Here is a 25761-nt window from a genome sequence, read left to right as displayed (position 1 = left end):
AAGAAAAAATCAATACATTTTATAGGGAAATTCCAGACAAACTAATGACTTTTTTGAACAACGCTAGCTTAGGGAAGATGACGGATATCGAAAAGCAAATCCTAGAAAGACCTATAACTGAAGACGACATATATAAGGCCCTAGCAGACTCAACCCTGGGGAAAAGTCCTGGACCAGGTGGGTTTACAATATAATACTATAAAAAGTATAAAGAAATCCTAATCCCTATATTCGTTTTATGTAGATACATGAACGGTTTGGGAACAGAGTATGAAATGAGTAATGAGGCCTTCGTTCGCATCAATAACTAATCCGGAAGGAGGGGAAAGATGGGATAATGTGTTCTAGTTATAGGCCAATATCATTGCTCAATGCCAATACAAAACTATTTGCTAAAAATATTGTCAAGCAGGATGAAGGCCCTGATGAGCTCACTGGTGCACCTGGACCAGGTGGGCTTTATACCAGGAAGGGATAATGGGGTGAGAACTTTGCTCCTGTTGCTGTGGATGAAGGAGAGGGGGCGCTCGAGTCTATTCCTGTCGACAGATGCCCAGAAGGCTTTTGACAGGGTAGACTGGAGCTTCATGTTCCAGACACTGGAGGCAATGGGAGTTTTGGACCAAGAATGATCCGGCGGATAGAGACACTTTATCATCTCCCGATTGCAACTATAAAGATAAATGGTACGTCATCCCCTCCTTTTGAGATGAAAAATGGTACAAGACAAGGGTGCCCATTGTCGCCCCTTTTGTTTGTTCTATCTTTAGAACCATTCCTTTACTTTCCACGATTTGAAATGACCCCGAGATAAAGGGTTTTGAAGTAGGAAATGAAGAACATAAATTGGCAGCATTTGTGGACGACGTATTGTTTTATATAAGTAAACCAAGCAATACAATGCCCAAATTAATGAAGGTGATAACAGTACGGCGAACTGTCAAACTTTAAAATTAACCAAGCAAAATCTGAGGTGTTAAATATCAACACATGTAAATCTGAAAAGCTCAAGCTTCAAAAAGAATTCAATTTCCCTTGGCGAAAAGAACTTAAAATATTTTAGGTATAAAATTGACGACTTCACTGGGAAAAATATATAAATTAAATTATATTCCTTTGCTAGACGAAATTAAAACTGAAAGTAAAAGACTGGCAAATAGATCCACTCTCTCAAGATGTTTATCTTGACAAAAATTCTTTATAAGTTCCAGATGATGCCTATAGCTTTACCGAATTTCTATTTTTCAAAACTGAAGTCTGTATTAATGGGTTTTGTTTGGAATAATGAAAAGCCTAGAGTATCCTACTCAATAATGAGACAGGAAAAAAACGTGGGGGGCTAGCAGTCCCTGATTTTCAAAAATATTATAAGGCAATAGTGCTGTCGAGAATGGTCGAATGGGTAAGAGAAAATAAAGCAGGGAAAAAAGGTGGGTGAACTTAGACACTTTTAGCAAGACACAGTTGAGTAAGATTATATGGAATCTGCCAAAATATAGGACACTAGATCCGAATATAAATTGACACAGAATGCACTTATGATTTGGGATGGGGTCTACAAACAATTAAACGGACACTATAATTCCCCATTAATAGCACTAAAAGAACAAATATTTTGTACCAGGAAGAAAGATTAATGGCGGGAAATGGTTGAAAAAAGAGAGGGCACAGGTGAGAGATATTATAAAAGATGGGAAGATTCTTTCATTGCACAAGCTAAAACACAAGGGGGAATTAGAAGGAATCGATGAATGGCGGTATCTCCAGCTGGCTCACTTTATCAAAAGTTTACCTCAACCATTAAGATCTGGAGAGGAGCTGTCGCTGCTGGAGCGGCTCTGTTTGACAGATAATCTTAAAAGAACCATATCTAGGCTATATAAGCTCTTGTTGGATGGCGACGGGCTGGAGATCCCGCCATACATACAGAAATGGGAAAGGGAACTGGGAAAAATATTTAAATTAACACAATAACACACATAACACAAATTGGCAAATATCAACCGGGTAAATCGGGGGACTGCTGGCAAGGATGCAAAGAGGTAGGAACAATGACAAACGTTTGGTGCAGTTGCCCGAAAATCCATAAATATTGGAAAAAGGTCTTATGTGGTCACGCCCTAATGCGTTTCGTCTTCAAGTCTTCTGAGGGCGGGGCCACATGGAATGGATTGTCCATTAAATACCAGAAATGGGCAGGTAATTAACCCTGCAAGCATTGAGGCACGTCATGAGCATCACCGCTGCCAGCAGCGACCAAACTAAATCAACATGCATACGATATCTCACACGCAGTGTGATTATTATATCAGAATCACAGGTCATGCCTCGTATATTCTGGCTTAACGCAAGTACCCTAGGACAAACATAGCTATGCATGATAATATAACTGATATAAATAAAGCAGATGTTATAGGATGAAAGAAGCACCTATAATATACATATATCAATATAAACAATATGTCAACATTAATATATCAATACTGTATCGATGTTGATAATCTATCAGCATGTACATGAAACACATAAAAATGCACAAAAATATAAAAAAAACTGCAAAATAAACCCAGAAACATCTGTGAAATGCAAACATCTCAAGGTCTTAATGTATAATATACATAAACTTTTATACAATATATGCTAACCCAGAAATTCACGCATAGGGAGAAATATTCTCCACATTCACTATATTCAGACCATGATCAATGTTTAGATAAAAAGAATTCTTACCGGCATGATGAAGGCCTAGACTAAATGGCAGGTTAGTAAAAGGCATCATTAGAAACAGACCTGTACCTCAACCTTATCATTTCTGCCACACAAGTCTAATTGGTTCCTGATTAAAACAGTTTAAATCTAAATCGATATTCGTACCATTTGGGCTGAGTGTATTAGTCATAAAAATCCATTGATTTTCACGTTTGGACAGCTATCTTATCTATCCACCAAAACTTCAGTCCTGTATTCCTATCATGTTTTTGTCTAAAATGTAGAGAGACACTATGATTTTCTGGCTGGTCTAATGTATATTGGCCTATGCTTGACTTTATTTCTGGGTTAGTATATATTGTAGTGGCTTTAACTGTATTTAAATTTATTAAGGCTGATGTAATGTATATTGGACTATGCCAGATTGTATCTATGGGTCAGCATATATTGCAGTTGTTTTAACTTTATATAAATGCATGTTGTTTTATGTTTTTATATATTGCAGTTTATGTATATTATACATTAAGCCCTTGAGTTGTTTACATTTTGCAGACGTTTCTGTGTTTTATTTTGCAGTATTTTTATATTTTTGTGCATTTGTTTCATGTACATGTTGATAGATTAACATCTGTACAATAGTGATATGATGTCAATGTTGACATAGTATACATATAACAATATAAACACTGTTATGTCCAGCAAGTGCTTCTTTAATCCTATAGCATCTGCTTTATTTATATCAGTTATATTATCATGCATAGGTGTGTGTGTGTGTGTGTGTGTGTGTGTGTGCGCGCAATGTGTATAGCCCACTTAATGTCTTGTTATCCCACTGAATATTTCCAGATATTTGCACTGTTAATGCTGAGGTTTTTGTCTTTTGTATAACTTTTTTCATATTTTGTACTTGTATAATAGCTGGTATAGTGCATGAGCACTGGGATTAATCAAACTTGTTGCGACTGATACTTTATATTAATATTCATTCGTCCAATTACATTTGAGCCCCTGGAAATGGGGGGGACTACTGTGTAAAAAAATGGTTGCAGTTCCTAAATTTGTACGTGATATTTATGTTCAACCCATTGAATTTAATTAAAGCTGAAAGTCTGCACTTCAAATTCATGTGGACTGGTTAGTTTCAATTTTATTCTGGTGGCATACAGGGCCAAAAGTATGAAAATTGTGCCAGTGTCCAAAAATATATGGATCTAACTGTATATCTAATAGAGGTTATAACACCTCCCCCATTTTCTCCTTAAGTTAACAAAAGTTTTTTGGCTGGTGGTACACATTTAATGCTTTTTTTTTTTGTTCAATATAAACCTTTTAAAGAGGCAGTAAACTCTCCCATTCTGATGCTGCTTTTCATTAAGTCCATTATAATAAGAAATTGTCAAACTATGGCCATTGTAATCCAGCCCAAATCGCATATTACTAAGTCCCCTTTCACACTGGGGTGGTGCGGGCATTGGCGGTAAAGCGGCGCTTTACAGTCATTTTTAGCGGGGGTCTGCGGCCACTAGCGGGGATGTTTTAACCCCCGCTAGCGGCCAAAAAAAGGGTTAAAAGCACCTGCAAAGCGCCGCTGCAATGGCACTTTGCCGGCGGTATAGCCACGCTGCCCCATTGATTTCTTTTTTTTCAAATAACGTTTTATTCACCATCAGTGAAAACAGAGGCATAGAAACAGTACAGTAGTGCAATAAGAGACAATCACATATAGGGCTATACAGAAGTAAATATAGGTATGTGACAGGCAGCAGCGGAGCACAAACATGTGCCATAGAGTCCAGTGTTTCGGGCGATGGAGTGTCACGGGGCGGGGGGCACCAAAAATCAGCCATCCGCCCCATAGCCCCCATGACCCAGTACGTGCTGCCCAGTGGCCTAAACCAAACATAAAATGCATAGCAAGTGAGAATCGCTATAAAAACTATAGAGATGAGAAAGAAAAACAGAGAAAGGGGAAAGAAAAGAAAGAGGAGAAAGTGCCAGAAATCCAGGTCGTCATGCCTCACCCATTTCGCCCCTAGTCTTCCCGCAGTCGCCATCTCTCCCATATTCGGTCGAATTCCTCCAGCCTGTCCCTCAATCTGGCCGTCATCTTCTCCATTAATTCTACATCCTTAATCCTGGAGTAGAGGGCCTCCATAGATGGGGCCAGTCTACTCTTCCAGTTAAGGGCTATTAGACAACGAGCTGCAGTAAGGATATGCCGCAGAAGCTGCCGAGACGGCTTAGCCATCCGCGGTTGGGACAGGCCAAAGAGATAGAACTTGGGCGTAAACGGGATAGGCACCTCAAATACCCGGCCAAGGAGCTGTTGGGTTGATGTCCAGAATGGGGCTATCAAAGGGCAGGCCCAATATATGTGAAGTAGGGTACCTCTGTCCTGTAGGCAGCGCCAGCATCGATCAGAGGCAGAGGGGTAGATTTTGTGGAGCACGGCTGGGGTCTGGTACCAGTGATAGAGAATTTTGTAAAAATTTTCCTTGTAAAGTGTGCACAAGGAGGATTTGGCCGCTTGCCTCCACACCCCCTGCCAAGCTTCGAGAGGGAGTTCCTCACCCAGCTCTCTTTCCCATCTCAGCATATACTTGTGCTTGCCCTTTGTGGGAAAGTGGTGCGCGTTAAGGATGCGGTATATGTCTGATATCATGCCCCGGCGGTTCCGCCCCTCAAGTATGAGCAGTTCAAAGGGGGTGGGCGGGGAAAATTGGAGTCTCGGAGCTATTGTTTGCGCAAAATGTCTGATCTGTAGGTAACTGTAGAACGTCCGTTGGGGGAGGTCGTGTTTAGTCTGTAGGTCCGAGAAAGACAGCAGTTTTCTCGATCTGGGGTCCACTAGGTGTCCCAGATGAAATAGCCCCCGGGACGCCCAGGGCCAAGACATCTGGTGAGTAAGGCCGTCCGGGAGTTTAGGGTTACAAAGAAACGAGGTTAGCAAGGACGCCTCCGAGTGGAGCCTGTGCTCCCGGGAGATTTTCCTCCAGAGCTGATTAAGCTGGACCATCGGCCCCAGTAGGCGATTCGTATCAACCTGTGTGTCCGTGCCCCAGAGGAGGCTATTCGGGTGCATCGGGGCTAACCATAGCTTCTCTATCTCCGACCATTTGTTGTATGACCACTGCGTGTACCATGAAACTATAGCCCGTAATTGCGTTGCTTGGTAGTACCTAACCAGGTCGGGGAACGCCAGACCCCCATCCGAGCGCGAGGCAATCATGACAGAGGCGGGAACCCGATGTTTTTTATAGTTCCATAGGAACTTCAATAAGTCCCTCTGGAGCATACGGAGGTGCGCGTAGGGGATCGGGATTGGGAGCGTCTGGAATAAGTAAAGAAGTTTGGGGAGGATCACCATTTTAATAGAGGCGAGCCGCCCTAAGAGCGATATTTGGTGAGCCTTCCATTTATGGAGAAGTGCCCTGATCTCCCTATAGAGGGGGGGGAAGTTGGCCTGGTAGAGGGTGTGAAAGGAGGGGGTAATGAGAACCCCCCAGGTATTTAAGAGAGGATTTCTCCCATCTGTAGGGAAACACCGCTCGTAGGTGAGCCTCTTCCGTCGCTGGCATATTAATCGGGAGGGCCACTGATTTGGAGGCATTGATTTTGTATCCCGAGATCTCCCCGTATCGCTGCAGCTCCGCACTCAAGATGGGCAGGGATGTCCTAGGCTGAGTCAGGGTGAGGATGACATCGTCAGCGAATAAAGATTTTTTAAATTCCCTATCCCGAACTGTAATGCCCCTGATATCTGGATTGCTTCTAATGGCCTCCGCCAGGGGCTCTACACAGAGAGCAAACAGCAAAGGAGAAAGGGGGCAGCCCTGGCGGGTGCCATTGGCAATAGAGAAGGTTGGAGACGTAGCATACGGCGTTTTAACTTGCGAGGTGGGGGTGGTATAGAGGTGCTGTATTGCTTGCAGGAAAGGACCCTGAAATCCCATGTGGCGTAAAGTCGTCATCATGAAAGGCCAGCTCAGACGATCAAATGCCTTTTCTGCGTCTAAACTCAGGGCCAGGGAGGGGAGAGCAGTCTTATTAGCTACATCTATTAGGTCGATGACTTTCCTAGTGTTATCACCCGCCTGTCTGCAAGGTACGAAGCCCACCTGATCCTTATGGATCAGAGCCGGAAGAATCGCGTTAAGGCGATTCGCTAAAATTTTTGTAAAAATTTTCAAATCTGAATTCAATAGAGCAATAGGCCTGTAGCTGGCACAGAGAGTCGGGTCCTTGTCTGGCTTCGGAATGACAGAGATAAAGGAGGCCAGCATCTCAGTTGGGGCCGGGGTGCGCGCTAGGAAGGAGTTGAACAACTTGGTCATATAGGGACTCAGGATAGGTAGGAATGTCTTATAATACTCGTATGGGAATCCGTCAGGGCCTGGGGATTTGTGAGCCGGGAGCGCTTTTACAGTCTCCAGCAGTTCCTCATCTGTAATTTGGGCGTTAAGGTCGTGAAGGTCCGAGTCCTTCAGTCGGGGCAGTGTCATGTTTTCCAGGTAACTGTTAATGCGGGCAGTCAATGCGGGGGAGGGTGGATTATGGGGTATATCCTGTTTATTATAGAGATCAGTGTAGAAGGCCGCAAATGTGTCCGCGATGGCCTGTGGATGAGACAGAAGGTCCCCTTTATTGGTTTTGATTTGGGAAGGCGTAGAGGCTTGTGTTTGATCAGCCAGTTTCCTAGCCAGCAGGGTATGTGCTTTATTGCCCTTATCATAATAGAGCTGTCGCAGACGGACAAGCGCCTTCTCCACTGATCCCAGAGCAAGATCCCTTAGAGTCATTCTCGTCTGTACGATTTTCTTAATCAGTGTCAGGGAAGGGGCTCCTTGGAGCTTAGCCTCGAGGGTCTTCAAGTGACCCTCAGCCAGCAGCCTGGCGGCCTGTGCGTCTCTCTTCAGTGCCGAGGAGAGGGCAAGGCAGCGACCCCGTATAACGGCTTTGTGGGCTGCCCACAAGGTGGGGGGGGTAACGTCTGGAGTGTCATTTTCAGCAAAGTACAGTTGGAGTGAAGACTCCAGCTCCGCTTTGGACGGGAGATGCTGCAATAGGTAATTATTCAGTCGCCAGTTGCAAGGCTTGCGAAGCGGGACCCCAATGTCTAGCGTCATGGTTATCGGGGCGTGGTCAGACCAGGAAATAGGTAGGATGTGTGCGGAGCGGACAGCCCTCAACGTGTGATTGTTTACGAAAAAGTGGTCAATGCGTGAATGAGTGCGGTGGGGGGCCGAGTAGAACGTATATTGGCGGGCTTGGGGGTGCAGGGTTCGCCAAACGTCAAACAAGGCTCGTCTTCTGGTGATCTGACGAAACAACTTGGAGTCCCTCAGGACTCTGGGCTGAGGCGCCTGTGGGTTTCCCACATGGCGATCCTGTGGGACTGACTGAGCAAGGTTGAAGTCCCCCCCTATCACCAGAAGCTCGGAGTGTGTTTTAAAAAGGCGGGACAAAACTCCTGACAGAAAACGGTGCTGGCGTGCATTAGGGGCATAAAGGGCACACAGGGTGAGGGTCTGCGTGTGCCAGGTACCTCGGAGTATGACATAGTGGCCCTTTGGGTCTAGGTATGTCGACGTGCATGTAAAGGGGGAACCCTTCCGGATAAGTATAGCCACCCCCGCCCGCTTGTGTGTACTGAAGGCCTGAAAGACCTGGGGGAAATGTCTAGAGGCAAACTTAAAGGAATCGCCCTGGTTAAAGTGAGTTTCCTGGACCATCACTATGTCCGCCCCAGATTGCCGGAATTCCCGAAGCGCAAGATGGCGTTTCTTGTTGGAGTTTAACCCATGGACATTGAGCGACAGTATCTTAGCCATAGTCAGGGGGGTGGTCGGGGGTAGTCATACTTAGCTGAGACCGATGAAGCGACGAATGTCCCGGGGAGAGAGGCGACCGTCGGGGAAGGACTGGCGACCAAGACGACTTCTGAGCGATATCCACACAGAGGGCGGGGTAGAGAGAAGACCTGGAAAAGAAAGGACAGAGAGAAACACAGACAAAGAACATAACCAGCGTTAGCTGTAACGTATACTAGGTCCGGGTGCCCTACAGGGACACCGAGCCTAAGCGGTTCCAATAGGTCTCCTGGCCCGGAAACACCAAAAAAAGGGGGGGGGGGGGTCCGGGCAGGTAGACGCCAACAGTTAATAGTCTCTGGAGGAACCAAAGGGTGGAATGAACCACGGGGGGGATCAGTAACCTGGGAGTCGAACTGCTCTCGGACTCTTCCTAGGCCAGCCCTAGGTAAAAGACAGTTCCAAGTAGAAACCTTGTAAAGCTCAGGCCCTCGGGGGAGGGAGTGGGGAGCAGACCCTATGTGGGGAGAAAAAAGTGAGAGAGAGCACTCCGGGGAGGACAAAAAAGAGAAAAAAAGGAGGAAAGCGGGTCAAAAATAAGCTGCAGGGAGTTCCCCCGGCGGGGGATTCCATGTCATTTGTGCGTAGGTGATCTGTGATCCGGGTCCGGTCCTCTGTGTCTCTTGGCCGAGGGTACCTTCTGCCAGAGCACTGGCGGGGGTGGCGGGGAGGCTATCAAGTCCCAGGCCGGGAGTTTAGGGACCGGTATGCCCAGGGTGTCACAAAAGGAGTCGAGGTCCTCCGGGTAGCGAAGAGAGGCCGATTTCCCTTGATGTTGGCCGTGAGGCAGAAGGGGAAACCCCATCTGTATGGCATGTTCCTGTCTTGCAAGGTGCGGAGGAGAGGCTGCAGCATCCTACGTTTTTGGAGGGTTATCCAGGAGAGGTCCGGGTACACCTGGATCGGGGCGTTATCAAACATGAGGTTGCGAATTGATCGGGATTTGGACATAATGTCTTCCTTGAGGGGGAAGGAGTGTATCCTGCAAACAACATCTCTTGGTTTGGAAGCAGGGCCTTTAGGACGTAGGGCCCGGTGTGCTCTGTCCATCTCAATATGTTTGGCCGGGTCCTCTCCCAACATTTCGTTAAATAGCGTTTGCAGGGAAGTCTGTAGGTCCTCGGGTCCATCCGACTCCGGGAGTCCCCGAACACGTATGTTGTTCCTGCGACCTCTATTATCTAGGTCCTCTACATGGCGCTGCATGTCCCGCAGGAGGAGGCGGTGATCCGAGTTCTCCAGTTGGGTGCGGTGTACAGCCATTTTAGTCTCCTGAATTTCTTCCTCCGCCATCTCGACCCTTTCAGCTAGGTGTTTAAGGCCAGCGTGCAGAGTCTGGATTTCAGCTCGGCAGGTGGCTTTCACGTCTGCCACCAGTTGTTTGAAGTCGTCCTTAGTTGGGATAGCGGTCAAATATGCGTGCCAGGGGGGGTGTCCGTCCCCATGTCGCTCCGTGGGGAAGCGGGGACTCGCAGGACAGTGGGGGGGACGGTGGGGGGAGCCTCCCTGTGGGGGACCCGAGGCCGTGGAGGGGGGCCAGGGGGACAAAGGGTGTCCGTGGTCCGGCCAGGATGTAGCGTGGGGAGAGAGAGTCATAGGGTCCGGAGAGGCCCCTTGGGACCGTGGGGAGCGGGGGTGGGCTACTTGGGCATAAGAAAGGCGGGCAGTGTCCTGGCCTCTGACTGCGCTGGAGTCCCGGGAGCGGGGCTGTCTCTGGGCCTTGGGGGGGGCGAGTGGCCTCAAGGCATCTTGGGGCCCCACATCAGAGAGGGGGAGAGCTGCTGCTACCGCTCGGCTGGGGAGGCCTTGGGGATCTCCTGTGGCTCCTGAAGAAACGGGGGTAAAGGACCCTCTCATCTCTGGGTTCGAGGCCGTTCGCAGCAGACGGGGGAATGCTTCTGCGCATTGTGTGAAGGGCAGGTGGGGCTGCAGGATGGCAGTATGAGTCCCTGGAGAGGTGGGGGAGGAGGCGTGGGGGGGATGCTGCTGACTCACCCCTTGTGCTGATGCATCGTGCAGAGGCTCCTGTTGGGCCCTCCGGCCATCCCAGGATCCCATGTGGCCAGGAGGGTAAAGAGGCTCTGTGTGCCTGCGCTGGGCCTCCAGGCTTGCAGGCTCCACGCCGTCCGCGCGGCCTAGGCCGGATCGCGGCCTGCTCACCCCCGCGGCCTGGATACGGCCGGAATCACACGGGGGGTGTCCCATATCTTCTATCTCCCAAGGGGGGTCCACTGCAGACGGGTGCAGGCGCACCTCTCGGCGTTCGCCCATCAGCGGCGGCGGCGGTGGGAGGTCCCGCGGCATCGCGGTCGGGTCGTCCGGCGCCATCTTGCGGCCTTCGCCCGGCGGGAGCACGGGCGGCTGGAAGTATGACTTCAGGGAGGATGACGGGCCCGGGGGTGGCTGGGATGATCCCCGGGCAGACGAGGACCTGGTGGCTCGCGATCTCCCCATCGTGCTGTGCTATAAAACCCCCGAGATAGGCCGTTGTAGCGCTGGGCTGGAGGAGAGCTCTCACTCACAGCGTCCTTCCAGCTCGGCTTCCGGTCACGCCCCTGCCCCCATTGATTTCAATGTGTAAGAGCGGTGAATACACCGCTCCTTTCAGCGCTCCAAAGATGCGGCTAGCAGGACTTTTTTTTACCGTCCTGCTAGCGCACCGCTCCAGTGTGAAAGGGGCTGTTTTTTTCAGGCGCTACACAGGCGCTATTTTTAGCACCTGAAAACCGCCCCAGTGTGAAAGGAGCCTTACTGTTTAAAGAAACTTTAAAAAACTTGTTTCTGGGGTAAGGCAGTGCCATCTTAAATATTGTTTTCTGATTTCCGCCCTTACATTGAGCACTTCCTGTACTGTTAACCAAGCCTCCTTCTCAATCCGTTTCTATGTCAACCCTGCTTCCCTGTTCATAGCTGACTTGCTTTATTTCATAGTATTTACTTGTGCTGATTATCTAGTGTTTGCCTGTGTGAGTCCTATCAGCTTCATCTGATAAGACTGCAGTAATGCTGTCCCAAGCCCTGCTTTACACTGCATGTGATGTCACATGGGGTGTAGGAAGAAGGTCTTAGTGATTATGCAGCCTATTGGGAGTTCAGTGTTGTGTGCTGTAGGAAGTCCTGATAACAGATAGATAAGCACATAGAGAGTGTGCCGTAAATCAGGGGAGATCTGGGCATGCTCAGTGATGTCATTCTAAAGAACAAAAAGAATTACAACAATACTAAGCAAGTAAGGAGATATCTACAAGCAGTGTTCATTAGGGGTTTTTATGCTGATTTACATGGGGCAAAGTTGTGGGCGAGAGTTTACAACGACTTTAAATATAGTCCAGGTTTATAGGACCTAGAATATTAGGGATACAAAATTGTTCCTGGAGGGTCCATTTTAAATAGGACCTGCCTGGCCCACTGTTACCACTCAGCGGACTCTCCCAAATGCTGAAGACTCCTACTGACTGGCGCTCATGAGTGATGCAAATTTTTAGGAATAATGTATTCTGTGAAATCCCCACAGCGACTGCCCAGCGCTAGCACTGCACCCTGAAGTTGGCCAGCTTCCCAGATTGGCTAGGAGCATAATCTGTGCTGGGTAACAGCTATGCCGACTGAAGGGAATCTGTTATGAAGCAATACTTTGTTAGTTTGAAAAGCCTCAGGTAGAAGCTGCCTGGTCATGCATATTCTGCCTAAGGGTGTAATTTCAATTGCGGTGAAGCTGAATGGGTACCATGGGTGTTGAGCAGTATCCACTTTATACACGTAAACATGCGTAATTGCGTACCGCCTTATTTCAAACATGCATGTAAATAGATAAATGTAAACGGTCTGGCCAAACTTTGTAGAAACCTGACCCAGACACCTAAACTATATAACTAAAGATACGTGGACACCCTTCCAAGTTATTTAGTTTCAGGTGTTTCCAGTAAAGGATACTGGTAATTCCGCAGCATTTCTGAGAGGTATCCTGCACTATTGTTAGAGAGATCTTTTCATGTAGTATTGTTTCAATAGTAGGATTATGTGTTATTTTTTTTTTTTTTATGTGTTGTGTGGTCCTTGTGTTTTATATATTACAGGTTCTGCTAAAAGCTTTTGTAGCCAATCTAAAATCAAGTTCGCCCGCAATCCGCCGCACAGCAGCTGGTTCTGCCGTCCAAATCTGCCAACATTCCCGGAGAACGCAGTATTTCTACACGTGGCTTCTCAACGTCCTCCTGGGTAAACTTCCACAGACTTTATTATTGTAGGACAACACGGAGGATCATGCAAAATATTGAAATCTGGCCTGTATACACAGGCTTTTGTTCGTGTCTGAATTGCTTTCCTCTCCATACAAGTCAACAGGAATACCAAAGTAGCTTGAAGCAGCTTAGAAGGTAGTCAACTGCAGGTCATGAGGCTCATGATTGTAATTTTTAATATAAGGACAATTACCTGTCCTCACTCAAGCCGTTTCTTCAATCGACTTTGGGTTTAGGTGCCTGCGTCTTAACCAAGGGAAACTGTCAGTTAAGCTTCACAGCCGCCTTTCCACTGTGATTTTTGAATGGTGCCGCATTCTTTTGGGACCTGTGATGTGTCCCAAAAGGCTACCGGGGAAGGGGCACCACAAATTTTTTCAAAACCAGGTACCTGCCCCCCCCCCCCCCCAAACCTGTCAATTGTTAGAGGATGGGTGTAGGTTGGGTGAAGTTGCACTTTAAGTGAGATATGTGGCTTTGTGCTGGTGTGTCCTCGTTTAGCAGAAATCTTCTTCCTTCAATGCCCTCCCCACTGCTGTAATCTTCTGGTGCGGAGTTAATGGAACTAAGGGAGCTTACACAGGCAGTCATCAAGATTGCCCATCAATGCCCTACCTTTCCACCTAGCTGCACTCCAGCTTCTGTGAATAAAACATGATCTATGACTTGAGGACAGGCATATGATTGAAAGGTCTGCCCCTTCCACTTACCGGACTGTGCTGTCTAGCAGGGCAAATCTCATGACTGGATGAAAAATAAAAATCCTTTGGCCTGTAAAACTGCTGCCGTACACACAGGTGCATCTCGTACAATTAGAATATCATTAAAAAGTAAATGTATTTTGGTAATTCAATTCAAAAAGTGAAATTCCTATATTTATATAGATTCATTACACACAGAGTGATAGATTTTAACCATGTCTGTCTTTTAATTTTTGATTATGGCTTACAGCTAGTGAAAACTCAAAATTCAGTATCTCATAAAATGTGAATATTACATAAGACCAGTAAAAGTTTTATTTAAAAAACAAAAAATGAATACAGAAACGTTGGCTTACTGAAATGTATGTCCATGTGCAGTATAGTATGCACTAAATACCTGGTCGGGGCTCCTTTTGCATGCATTGTTGCATCAATGTGGCATGGAATGGCATGGAGGACTTGAGGACTTTGGACTTGATAATACACAGTGGACCAACACCAGCAGATGATATGCCTCACCAAATCATCACTGCCTGTGGAATCTTCACACTGGACCTCGTGTAACTTGGATTCTGTGCCTTCCACTCTTCCTTCAGACTCTGGGACTTTGATTTCCAAATGAAATGCAACATTTTCCACAGTCTGTGATGATTTGGGAGCCATGTCATCTGCTGGTGTTGGTCCACCTTGTTTTATCAAGTCCAAAGTCAGTGCAGCTTCTACCAGGAAATTCTAGAGGACTTCATGCTTTCCTCTGCTGACCAGCTTTATGGAGATGCTGATTTCATTTTTCAGCAGAACTTGACATCTGCCCACACTGCCAAAAGTACCAATACCTACTTCTTTATGATCATTATATCACTGAGCTTGATTAGCCAGCAAACTCACCTGACCTAAACCCCATAGAGAATCTGTGGGATATTGTCAAGAGGAAGATGAGACTGCAGACCCAACAATGCAGGCAAGCTGAAGGCCGCTGTCAAAGCATCCTGGGCTTCCATAATACCTCAGCAGTACCACAGGCTGATCGCTTCTATGCCACACTGCCTTGATGCTGTAATTCATGCAAAAGGAGCCCCGACCAAGTATTGAGCTCATACTATACTGTACACTGACATACTTTTTAAGTAAGCCAACATCTCTGTATTAAAAAACATAAAATAAAACCTTTTTTATTGGTTTTATGTAATCTCATTTTCTGAGATACAGATTTTGGGGTTTTCACTAGCTGTAAGCCATAATCCTCAAAATGAAAAGAAAGAAATGCTTGAAATATCACTCTGTGTGTAACGCCTTTTATATAATATATTCACTTTTTGAATTGAATTACTGAAATTAACTTTTTGATGATTTTCTAATGTTGAGATGCACCTGTATATTGCATCTGTGTATAAAGCTTTTTGCCTGTAGTTTGGCTTTAAGTAAACTAGAAGCACATAAGAGGATACAAACATCGGGGTGTACATTTGGTGCCTGTATTCCTTTTGCACTTTGTGATTGTTTGAATGTTTTTAAAATTCATCTGATTCACTTTAACTCATACAGCCCAGTGATTTGAATTGCAGATTGCTTCACTCTTGCCTGTCTGAACTCTGCAGGTCTTCTTATTCCTGTTGAGGATGAACAGCCAACTCTTTTAATCTTGGGAGTCTTATTAACACTACGCTACCTGATCCCATTACTACAGCAACAAGTGAAAGACACCAGTCTGAAAGGCAGCTTCGGAGTTACTCGAAAAGAAGCAGAAATATCGCCATCTCAAGAGCAGCTAACACAGGTATTCATTTCATGGCAGGCAAATAATTCCCCCTTTTTGTTTTTTAAAATATGCATTCTTAGGTATTTCATGGCATGCTATGGGGCAACCAGATTAGAAGAGGTCAAATATGGGCAGGAGTTGTCTGCCAATTTTGGAACAAGTTTCTTGCATGCTGGGATGCATTATGATGCTTGTTTAACCACTTGCCATCCACACACAGTAGTTCTACTGTGGGTGGCATCTGCAGGCCAGCTTCTGCAGGGTTTGGGGGGCACTTGTGTGTAAACCCTGCCAATCCATGTTGTGATTGGAAACGGCCCAAGTTTGGCCTATTTTAGCCAATGATTTTGGCTGAAGTCAGCTGATCGGCAGTGGCCAATCTCACTCACACAATTCTGTGTTTACAATAACAGAACTTTGTGTACAGGGGACAGTGATTTGGCTATTTCTTATCCCTGCAAAGCTGGCAGAAAAATACAGGAATGTAAAAGCAGCACGTTGCACACATTAAACATTGTTAGGCACATAGTTAACCCCTTGATTACCCTTAGATGTTAATTCATTTCAAGCCAGTATTATCAATGTATTCATGTCATTAACAATGTCAGTGTTGGTTAGTGACCCTCCCAGATTGCCCGCCAACCTAGCACAATCACATTACAAGTTGCTGATTACTGCCATTACGTAGAGCTGCAGGATTCTGGCTAAAATAAGAATGTCGATTGTTTTACTTAGAAGATAGATTACGATTTGGGCTGCGTTTTTGTTTCCGTGTGTTTTTTTTTAAATATTTTTTATAAGTGTATTTTGGGAAAAAAAGTGTATTTTGGGGAAAAAAAAGTGGACCGCTGGGCAAATACTGTGTGACATACTATATTGCAGCAATTGCCATTTTATTCCCTAGGGTCTCTACTAAAATATATTTATGTGAATAACAGTGCAGCGCTTACTACTAAGTGAATTTACATATAACTAAATGTAATAGAATAAATTCTCATGAAAGACCTAGATATTAGTGAATCCGAAAAAAGTGGACATCAGTGATAAATAATATTTTGCAAAAATTAATTCGTCATTTACATTCCCAAAAAAAATTTTCGGACGGGAAGACAAAAAACAGCCCTCACCTTCGGGTGTTTCGTAATCCAAGTCCGTTCCGGTCTGTTCGGGCGGCACAGTGGTGTAGTGGTTAGCACTCTCACCTAGCAGTAAGAAGGGTTGCTGGTTCAAATCCCAACCACGACACTACCTGCCTGAAGTTTGCATGTTCTCCCTGTGCCTGCGTGGGTTTCCTCCGGGTACTCCGGTTTCCTCCCACACTCCAAAGACATGCAGGTAGGTTTATTGGCTTCTGTCCAAAAAATTGGCCCTAGTATATGAATGGGGACCTTGGATTGTAGGCTCTTTGAGGGTAGGGACCAATGTGAGTGTGCAATGTACAGGGGCAATTGTAGACACTCACTCAGGTTGAACTGGATGGACTGGTGTCTTTATTCAACCTTACTAACTATGGAACGGACTTGGATTACGAAACACCCGAAGGTGAGGGCTGTTTTTTGTCTTCCCGCCCGGAAAGAGGATTCGAGTCGTCCTGGTGACCGTGGAGCGTTTGAGGGACCGGCTCGTGGTCCGACCGGTTCGAATCGTTTGGGAATTCGTATCTGTGCATATTAATAGATGTTCTGGTAAGCCTGCATTACTTACTTGAGTTGTTGCTGTGAAAAGGTTTACGTGGTCAAGCACCTTCACCTGAGCTACATGGGATCAACTTTACTTCTGCTCACTTATATTTTATATGCCAAATAATAATTTTCACATGTTCAAGTGTATGGGACCTTGAAAAGTCACTTTCACATATCCAATACAGGGAACTTTCTGGAATTTTTTTTGTTCTTTTAGCAACATTTTTGGCAAATACACATTTTTTTGCATAAACAATTTTTTTTGGGAATGTAAATGACGAATTAATTTTTGCAAAATATTATTTATCACTGATGTCCACTTTTTTCGGATTCACTAATATCTAGGTCTTTCATGAGAATTTATTCTATTACATTTAGTTATATGTAAATTCACTTAGTAGTAAGCGCTGCACTGTTATTCACATTTTTTGTTGTTGGGCCTAGTATCTGGGTTATTGTGTTCAGCCGCTGTTTTTCAAGTAACTATTTACTATTTTATTTTTTACCAAGCGCAGATTTTTTATTTTTATTTTGTCATTTTAAAATATATTTAATGTTTGGGTGTTCCAAGTAATTTTCTAGCAAAAAGTATTGATTTTAACTCACAAAATAAGTGTCAGAAAAAGATTTAGACGTTCAGTGGTTAAACTTCCTGCATTTACATGTAGTTGAAATTGGCAGACTGCCAAGATTTTTTTCTTTGCTCTAAGAAGGAAGCTTAGTTACAATGTTTCATATTAAAAACTTGACAGACTGCCCAGATGTTTTCTTTTGAGCAGATAAGTCTCTCCACTTGACATATGAAAGAATCAGCAAACTCTGCAATAGAGATGTCAGAGGGGTTGAATTGAGATTGTGTGATTTTTTTTTTTTTTTTTTTTTTTTTTAACGATTAATTGTTCAGCTCTACCATTACAGTATAGCATCTATAGCTGCACAAATTCCAGTATATGTACTGTAGTTTGTGGATGTTATAATTTTTGCACAAACCAATTTAATATACTTTTTTTTTTTTTTTTTTTTTTTATATATAAAAACCCAGTGGTGATCAAATACCAGCAGAAAAAAAAATACATTTTTGTGAAAAAAATGATAAAAATTTTCCTATAGTATCGTATGACCGCGCAATTGCCAAGGGCAAAAAATGCTTTGGTAATGAAGGGGGTAATCTCTTCCAGGGCTCAAGTTATTGTTGCCTGTAGCATACATATGACCTTTGCTCCTCTAGTATGCTGATTGATTGATGGGTCACTCACAGGAAGATTGTCCAATGATTATGAAAATCTCCCAGCATGATTAAAAACCCATAGACGATCATAATCGCAACCTAGAAAGGATCACTTGGCCTATATATGGACACCTTAAGGGACTGATTATTGACTCGTGTATGTGTGTTTTTTTTTTTTTTTTTTTTTTTCAGGTTTATGAACTGACGTTACATTTTACTCAGCACAGAGATCACAATGTGGTGACAGGTGCTCTGGAGCTGCTGCAGCAGATATTCAGGACACCTCCCATTGAGCTGCTCCACGTCCTGACATCTTCTGGAGGCATTCAGCATATCAGCATTTGTCGAGATGAGTCTCGGAGACGCAACCGCAGTGGTAGCATTGTGGAGCTCATAGGCAAGTCATCAATGGTGTTCGTATTAAACTGCTGAATGCCCTGATTGTCAGTAGTTGCCACAGAGGGTTAGGTGTATTGCATCCAGTGCTTTTGAAACCTGCCGTCTTTTTCACTCTGCCTGCATTTTAGAGCTTATATTACGGTTTTAGAGCTCTTATATACTACAGTGGGTTCCATGCTTTTTGGAATGAGAGAGAGGCATGGTTTGCTGGTCCTCAAAGTGGTCAATTTATCATAAGAAATGTTGGGAAAGAAGCAAGTATTAAGTACCCAACATTTATTTGTGTTCTGATGGAAGTGGTTGTAAGGCCTCTGTTCTTGAAGCACAACGATCCTATTACTCCTGTCTTCCTAGAAAGCTTTTGTTCTAATTTCTCTTCTATAGTACAGACACACTGGTATCATGTTTTGGTTGAACAAATATGGAAATGACTTATAAATGCCTTGCAAATATCTTACCTGGTGGAAAACAGACCCAGGGAAACCTACACATTAAGGAAAAATTGCTGATCGGCAACTGTGCTCGTTTATGCCAGCTGTAAATAAAGGTTGTTCAAAAGTGAATACTATCCGGAAATATTATTGTGTTGGTGGCCATATGTTCGGAGGATAGAGCGAGCAGGGATAAAAATAATTCCTGCAATAAACACAGTGCGGGACATTTATCAATTCTGTAGCACAGCTAAGTAAGGCTAAATTGGTACAGTGAGGCAGATTGATTCTACTTGCTGCCTCATTCATAAATTTCCCCTAATCTGTTACCTAATAAAATTTGTACCCGACAGCTTCTTAAAGGGTAAGTTCACCTTTTTGCAAATAAATAATTGCACGCCTTTTTGCAGGTAAAAAAAGTATTCATTTTTTTTAAATATTTTTACCCTGCAGCTTATGAGGAATTGCACCCGCGATCAGCAAATCACACATGCAACACCTGGATCCTGCAGACTCTCGGTATACTTTCTGCCTGTAAGGTCCTTGCAGTCACTGAATGGCAGGAGGAATCAATGGACTATGAGAGTGGTCACCAGCACCTTCGCAGTTCATTAAGAACTACAAACTGTCAGCCGGAAAGGACAACAGTACTTGTAGTTCATTAACAAAGCTTTGTGAATGAATGACACGACTGTGTGGGCGGAGCCCCCCATGGCTGCACTGTTTTTCAGTTCTGACAGCAGATGCAAGGAAAATATCTCCCACCCATTGTCACACGGAGGGGGCATCTGGGGAAGGGGAGAACGGAGCTGGAACATGTAACCTGTTCAAAAGGTGAACTTATCCTTTAAGGGCTTATTTATACTTGTGTTGCCCTCTGAAGAGTGATCCATGGTGGAAGCCTTTTCAGAGGGGACTTGACAGGTGGTGAGCAGCCATTATATTGTCTCCTCAACACCTGTTTTAACCCCTGCACACCTGCACCACCATTCAGGTAAATTAGTCATGTTTGGCGGAAGGTACTCCCCATGGTGTGTGACAAAGGAGCTAATTTTTGCCAGCATATATACACAGCCATCTGCTGTAGAACATGCTGCATTTTTTCGGAACTGTACTGGAACGTGGTACAGCCTAAAAAAAACCCCTGGGAATCCTTGAGGAAAAAAAACGCAGGAGACAGGGTCACACCAGAGGCAGTCCAGTGTGTATTTTTTTTCTGCATCAAAAATGCATGGACATTAGATGATATTGGTTCCAATGGCATAGTTCACACCAGTGCAGTCAGTTTCAGTGCAGGAAAAACATGCTGCATTTTTTTTTCTGCACAGGACTGTACTGGATTGCAGCAAAAGGCAATAAATAAAATATGCACCGGAACGCATCACATAAAAACACCCAGGAAACTTTAAAAAAAAGAAGGCACTGGAACTACATCAAAAGCATGCATGCAGAAACCAGTCTGGAGTGAGTTTTTGCGGTGTGAACTGTAAGCAAAAATGCATCCTAAGTGCCTTTTTTGTGGTGTGAAGATTAAGGAGAAGAAAAATGCACTGGAGATGCACCATAATACATCAAAAATGTGTAAACACACATACAGTAACCCATCTGGACTTTCTATGATGTGAAGCAGCCCTCAAGGATGACGTGTAAACATCAATGGTGTGTAATCAGTGGTGGCTCCGCTGCTGACATTGTTGATATTTAAATGTCAAACTTGAACAGTAGTGGTGCCAATAAAATGGTCTCTTTGCACTATACGCATGTAGGAGTTACCACCTTTTACATGCGTACAGTGTAAAATAATAAAACCATGTGAATGAGGCCTAAATGGTTTCAGATGCAGTGATTTTCAATGAAAGCAACAATGGAATGTGCATGATTCAGCCACTGTAATGGTTTGTTTATCTGATCACAATTTTTCCCTGAACATGTACACTGGGATTTGTCCAAGGTTGTTTTTTTTTCTATTAATAAGAATTGTGGCACGTGGAGCATTGGCCCAGGTACATGAGGCTCCAGCATTTATCTGTAGGTGGAGGGCACAGGTGAACCATCCAGACCTGCTAAATGCCCAGTGTGCAATGATGTCTAAGGAGGGGGGGAGGCAGCCAGCCACCACAACAGTGAATTTTCAGGGTTAAAATAAAAAACATGGTTAGATGAGGATTTTTGTAGCCTAAGCTGCTTTAAAAATCAGCTTCTTTAATATTCAATCTAATCATTACTAATTCTTTGATTAGTATCCACTGCTTTGCATGATAACTAAGTAACCTGTTTTCTGATCTTTATGTAATATGAATCATGCACTATGGTCCTTCCCAATTCTGACTTGTGAAATGCATGCCCCCCTATTAATCTCTCTGCACTCTTCCATTCTGTGATTTGCAGCTGGTGGGAGCTCTACCTGCAGTCCTGCTCTGTCCAGGAAACAAAAAGGTGATTATTTGCATATCCTACAGCCAATCCCTTCATCCTTTCTGCTTCATTTTAAAACTTTAATGTAACCATTTCCTCTTCAATCCTCTGTAATCTGCTTCTTGTAATGTTATCCCACGGCAAATAACCAGCATTGTAGAACTGTACCACTGTTGGTTGTATTTCATTGTTTGATTTTTAACTATCTGGGTATTCTATAAAGAGGGCCTAGTGGAGCTTTTAAGTTTTAAAGCTGATGTTTAGCTTGAGGGAAAAAAAAGTCCTATAGCTTTGGTCACATCACTTGCGTGTAATGAAGGATGTCCAATAAATAGTCTAGTAGTGGAATCTGACACCAAAAATCCTACATACAGTGGGAAAAATATCTTATCCCCTGCAGATTTTGTAAGTTTGCCCATTTACAAAGAAATTGTGTCTAATTTTTATCTATAGGTGTATTGTAAATGATAGAAACAGAATATCAACCAAACATCCAGACAAACACATGATACAAATGTTATAAATTTTGTCGCAGTTCAGTGACTAAAATAAGTATTTGATTCCATACTTACCAACAATAATTCTGACTCCCACAGACTGCCTACAGTATGCGGTAAACAGATTAATTCTTTCAATTTAAGAAGGTGCTCCCAAAGACACCATGTTATGTGTATAAAAGACACCTGTCCACAGAATCTTCCATTTTAATCTCACCATCATGGGCAAGACCAAAGAGCTGTCCAAGGACATCAGGGACAACATTGTAGACCTGCACAAGGATAGAATGGAGGCTACAAGACCATTCCGCAAGAATCTTGGTGAGGAGGAGGCAACTGCTGGAGCATTTATTCACAAATTGAAGAAATATAAGGCAACTACCAATCGCTCTCGGTTTGGAGCTCCATTGAAGATTTTGCCTCATGAAAAATGAGGTATCGTCCCTGAACTACACGGGAGGAGCTTGTGAATGATCTCAAGGCAGTTGGGACCACAGTCACCAAACAAACCATTGGTAACACAATACGCTGCCATTGATTGAAATCCTGCAGCTACCGCAATTTCCCCCTTTTTCAAGAAGGTATGTGTCTGAATTTTGGCAATAGACATCTAAATTATTCAGAGAAGGATTGAGAGAAAGTGCTGTGGTCTGATTAAAAGACTAAAAAATAAAAATGCTCACTATGAGCCTTAGAACACCATCCTTACAGTCAAGCATGGCAGGGGAAACATTGTGCTTTGGGGCTGTTTCTCTGCTAAAGGTACAGGATGCCTTTGCCCCATTGAGGGGCCAATGGATGGGGCCATGTATTGTTAAATCTTGGATGAGAACCTTCTTCCCTCAACCAGAACGCTGAAGATGGGTCATGGATGGGTCTTCCAGCATGACAATGACCCAAAACATACAGCCAAGGCAGCAAGGAAATGGCTCATGAAGAAGCACATTAAGGTCATGGAGTGGCCTGGTCAGTCTCCAGACCTGAAACCTATAGAGAATGTAGGGAGCCGAAACTTCGAGTTGCCAAGCAACAGCCAAGAAACCTTAAAACTGATGTAAACCCTCTCCTATACCATGCGAAATGAACAGATAAGATGAAACAAATCTCCCTACATAAGTTTTACATGTATATCTGCTCTATTCAGCTTTATATATTCTTTAGAAAGTGCATGGTGTTAGATTTTCTCTTCCTGTTAAGCACTGGAAGTAGATTATTGGTATACAGCCAAGACAGCTGATTGGAGGAAAGGCGCACACCCCCATTCCACATAGGCAAAGGAAGGAATGTGCAGAGCTGTGCTGTGACAAGACAAGCTCTCTGCAAATCTATTGATCGCAACCTCCCACAACACAAATTTACAGCTGGTTTTATCTTGGTTGACGGAGAACTTGTCAGAAGTTCTCATACTGATAACAGAAGAACGGAGCAGCAGAAACACACAGAACTATGGGCTTTGGAGAGAGTTAAGAAAACACTACAGATGTATATGTGCTTAGGTCAAATTTCATGAATCGTGTTTACATCCACTTTAAGTATTTAGAGAAGATCTGGGCAGCAGAGTGGACCAAAATCCCTCCTGAGATGTGTGCAAACCTGGTAACCAACTACAAGAAATGTCTTAACTCTGTGCTTGCCAACAAGGGTTTCTCCACCAAGTACTAAGTCATGTTTTGCTTGGGGATCAAATACTTATCGTACTCACGGAACTTCAACTCAATTTACCACATTTGTATCGTGTTTATTTTATTTATTTTTTCCCTGGATTTTTGGTTGATATACTGTCTCTTATTTAATATACACCTATGATAAAAATTTATAGACCCTTCATTTCTTCATGTGTGTCATTTTCCCCACTGTATGTTGTATATATTTTCCTGGGAGCGCCATCCACAAAAAAGGTACCCAAATGCAACTAAGTTCAAAATAAGTACTTTGAAGTGAAACTTTTCTCTCTCAATCCACATTGATTATTTTGAATCCTCATGCTGCTAGCATTTGTAAACATAGGAAAGTATTCACAGCACTTCACTTCATTTTGTTATGTTACAGCATTATTCCAAAATTGATTCAATTCTTTATTTTCCTCAAAATTCTACAAACAATACCCCACAACGACGAGAAAAGTTTGTTTGAAATCTTCGCAAATTTATTAAAAAAATAAAAAATAAAAATGAAAAATCACACGTACATAAGTATTTACAGCTTTTGCCATGACACTCAAAATTGAGCTCACGTGCATCCTGTTTCCACTAATCATCCTTGAGATGTTTCTACAACTTGATTGGAGTCCACCTGTGGTAAATTCAGTTGATTAGACATGATTTTGAAAGGCCCACACCTATCTATATAAGGTCCCACAGTTAACAGTGCATATCCGAGCACAAACCAACCATAAAGTCCAAGGAATTGTCTGTAGACCTCCAAGACTGGATTGTATCAAGGCACAGATCTGGGGAAGGGCACAAACATTTTTGCAGCGTTAAAGGTACCAATGATCAGAGTGGCCTCATCCGTGCCTGGAAGAAGTTTGGACCACCAGAACTCTTTCTAGAGTGGGCTGCCTGGCCAAACTGAGCGATCGGGGGAGAAGGACCTTAGCCAGGGAGGTGACCAAGAACCTGATCACTCTGACAGAGCTCCAGCGTTTCTCTATAGAGAGAGGATAACCTGGCAGGAGAACAACCATCTCTGCAGTACTCCACCGATCAGACCTGTATGGTAGAGTGGCCAGATCGAAGCCACTGCTCAGCAAAAGGCACATGACAGCCCTCCTGGAGTTTGCCAAAAGGCACCTGAAGGACTCTGACCCGGAGAAACAAAATTCTCTTGTGATGAAACAAGGATTGAACTCTTTAGCCTGAATGGCAAGCCAAATACCACCCCTATAGTGAAGCATGGTGGTGGCAGTATCATGCTGTGGGGATTTTTTCTGTGGCAGGAACTGGGAGACTAGTCTGGATCGAGGGAAAGGTGACTGCAGCAATGTACAGACGCATCCTTGATGAAAACCTGCTCTGGGGCAAAGGTTCGTCTTCCAACCGGACACCAACCCTAAGCACACAGCGAACATAAAGGGGTGGCTGCAGGACAACTGTGAATGTCCTTGAGTGGCCCAGACTTGAACCCGATTGGACATCTCTGGAGAGATCTGAAATGTATATATTTTTTTTATTTAAATATGCAAAGATTTCCAAGAAACTTCTTCCACGTTGTCATTATGGGGTATTGTTTGTGGAATTTTAAGGGAAATTTATGAATCTAATCCATTTTGGAATAAGGCTGTACCATATAACAAAATATGGAAAAAGTAAAGTGCTTTTACGTTTCTTTAGTTACTTCCTGGTTTCCTGCCTAGGCAAATGATGTCATACATCCCAGGAGACTTCAGGAGGAGAGGAGGAGAAGGTTTTCTCTGCTAAGAACATTATTCTGCATGTATGCTTGAGCTAAGAGCAGATTGATTCCTGTAAGTAAATCCTACATGAATCATCTGCTCTTACTGAAGATGGCCATGGTCAGAAATGCTGGGGTGGTGTTTTTTTCTTTTTTTTTTTTTTAGCAAAATAAAGCATGGCAACATGGTTGGATGGGGGCGTTTTTGCTTTGAATATTAAAAATGAATTAAATAGTGTTTTTGGCTTTTGGTGTTCAGATGCAGTAAAGATTCACTTTAAATGTGCTACCAGGAAAACCTAAGAATTGTAACATACAATAAAAAAAGTTTCCTAGCAGAGATCACAGTTCCATAAGAAAAAACATACAAAATTGTTTCTATATACACCAAGAAAACTTTTTTTTTTTTTTTTACGCATACAAAAAGAAAACTCAT

At 43.8% G+C, this 25761-nt stretch overlaps 1 protein-coding gene across 2 annotated transcripts in view; it reads left to right on the top strand.

Annotated features, from left to right (window-relative positions):
• HTT (huntingtin) overlaps positions 1-25761 on the top strand; it is a 275564-nt gene that overhangs the window by 56275 nt on the left and 193528 nt on the right. The window contains exons 7-10 of one of the 2 annotated variants that reach the window (XM_077477875.1): positions 12656-12797; positions 15120-15298; positions 18383-18587; positions 21409-21456. In XM_077477875.1, the coding sequence (XP_077334001.1) occupies positions 12656-12797; positions 15120-15298; positions 18383-18587; positions 21409-21456 (574 nt within the window). The remainder of the gene's footprint in view (positions 1-12655; positions 12798-15119; positions 15299-18382; positions 18588-21408; positions 21457-25761) is intronic. The other variant, XM_077477874.1, reaches the window with a different exon arrangement.

Source organism: Lithobates pipiens, unplaced genomic scaffold, assembly GCF_037356315.1.
Source record: "Lithobates pipiens isolate NorthernLeopardFrog02 unplaced genomic scaffold, aLitPip1_a1.2 Scaffold_13, whole genome shotgun sequence".
NCBI lineage: Eukaryota > Metazoa > Chordata > Amphibia > Anura > Ranidae > Lithobates > Lithobates pipiens.
This window is presented reverse-complemented; position numbering and strand designations above follow the sequence as displayed.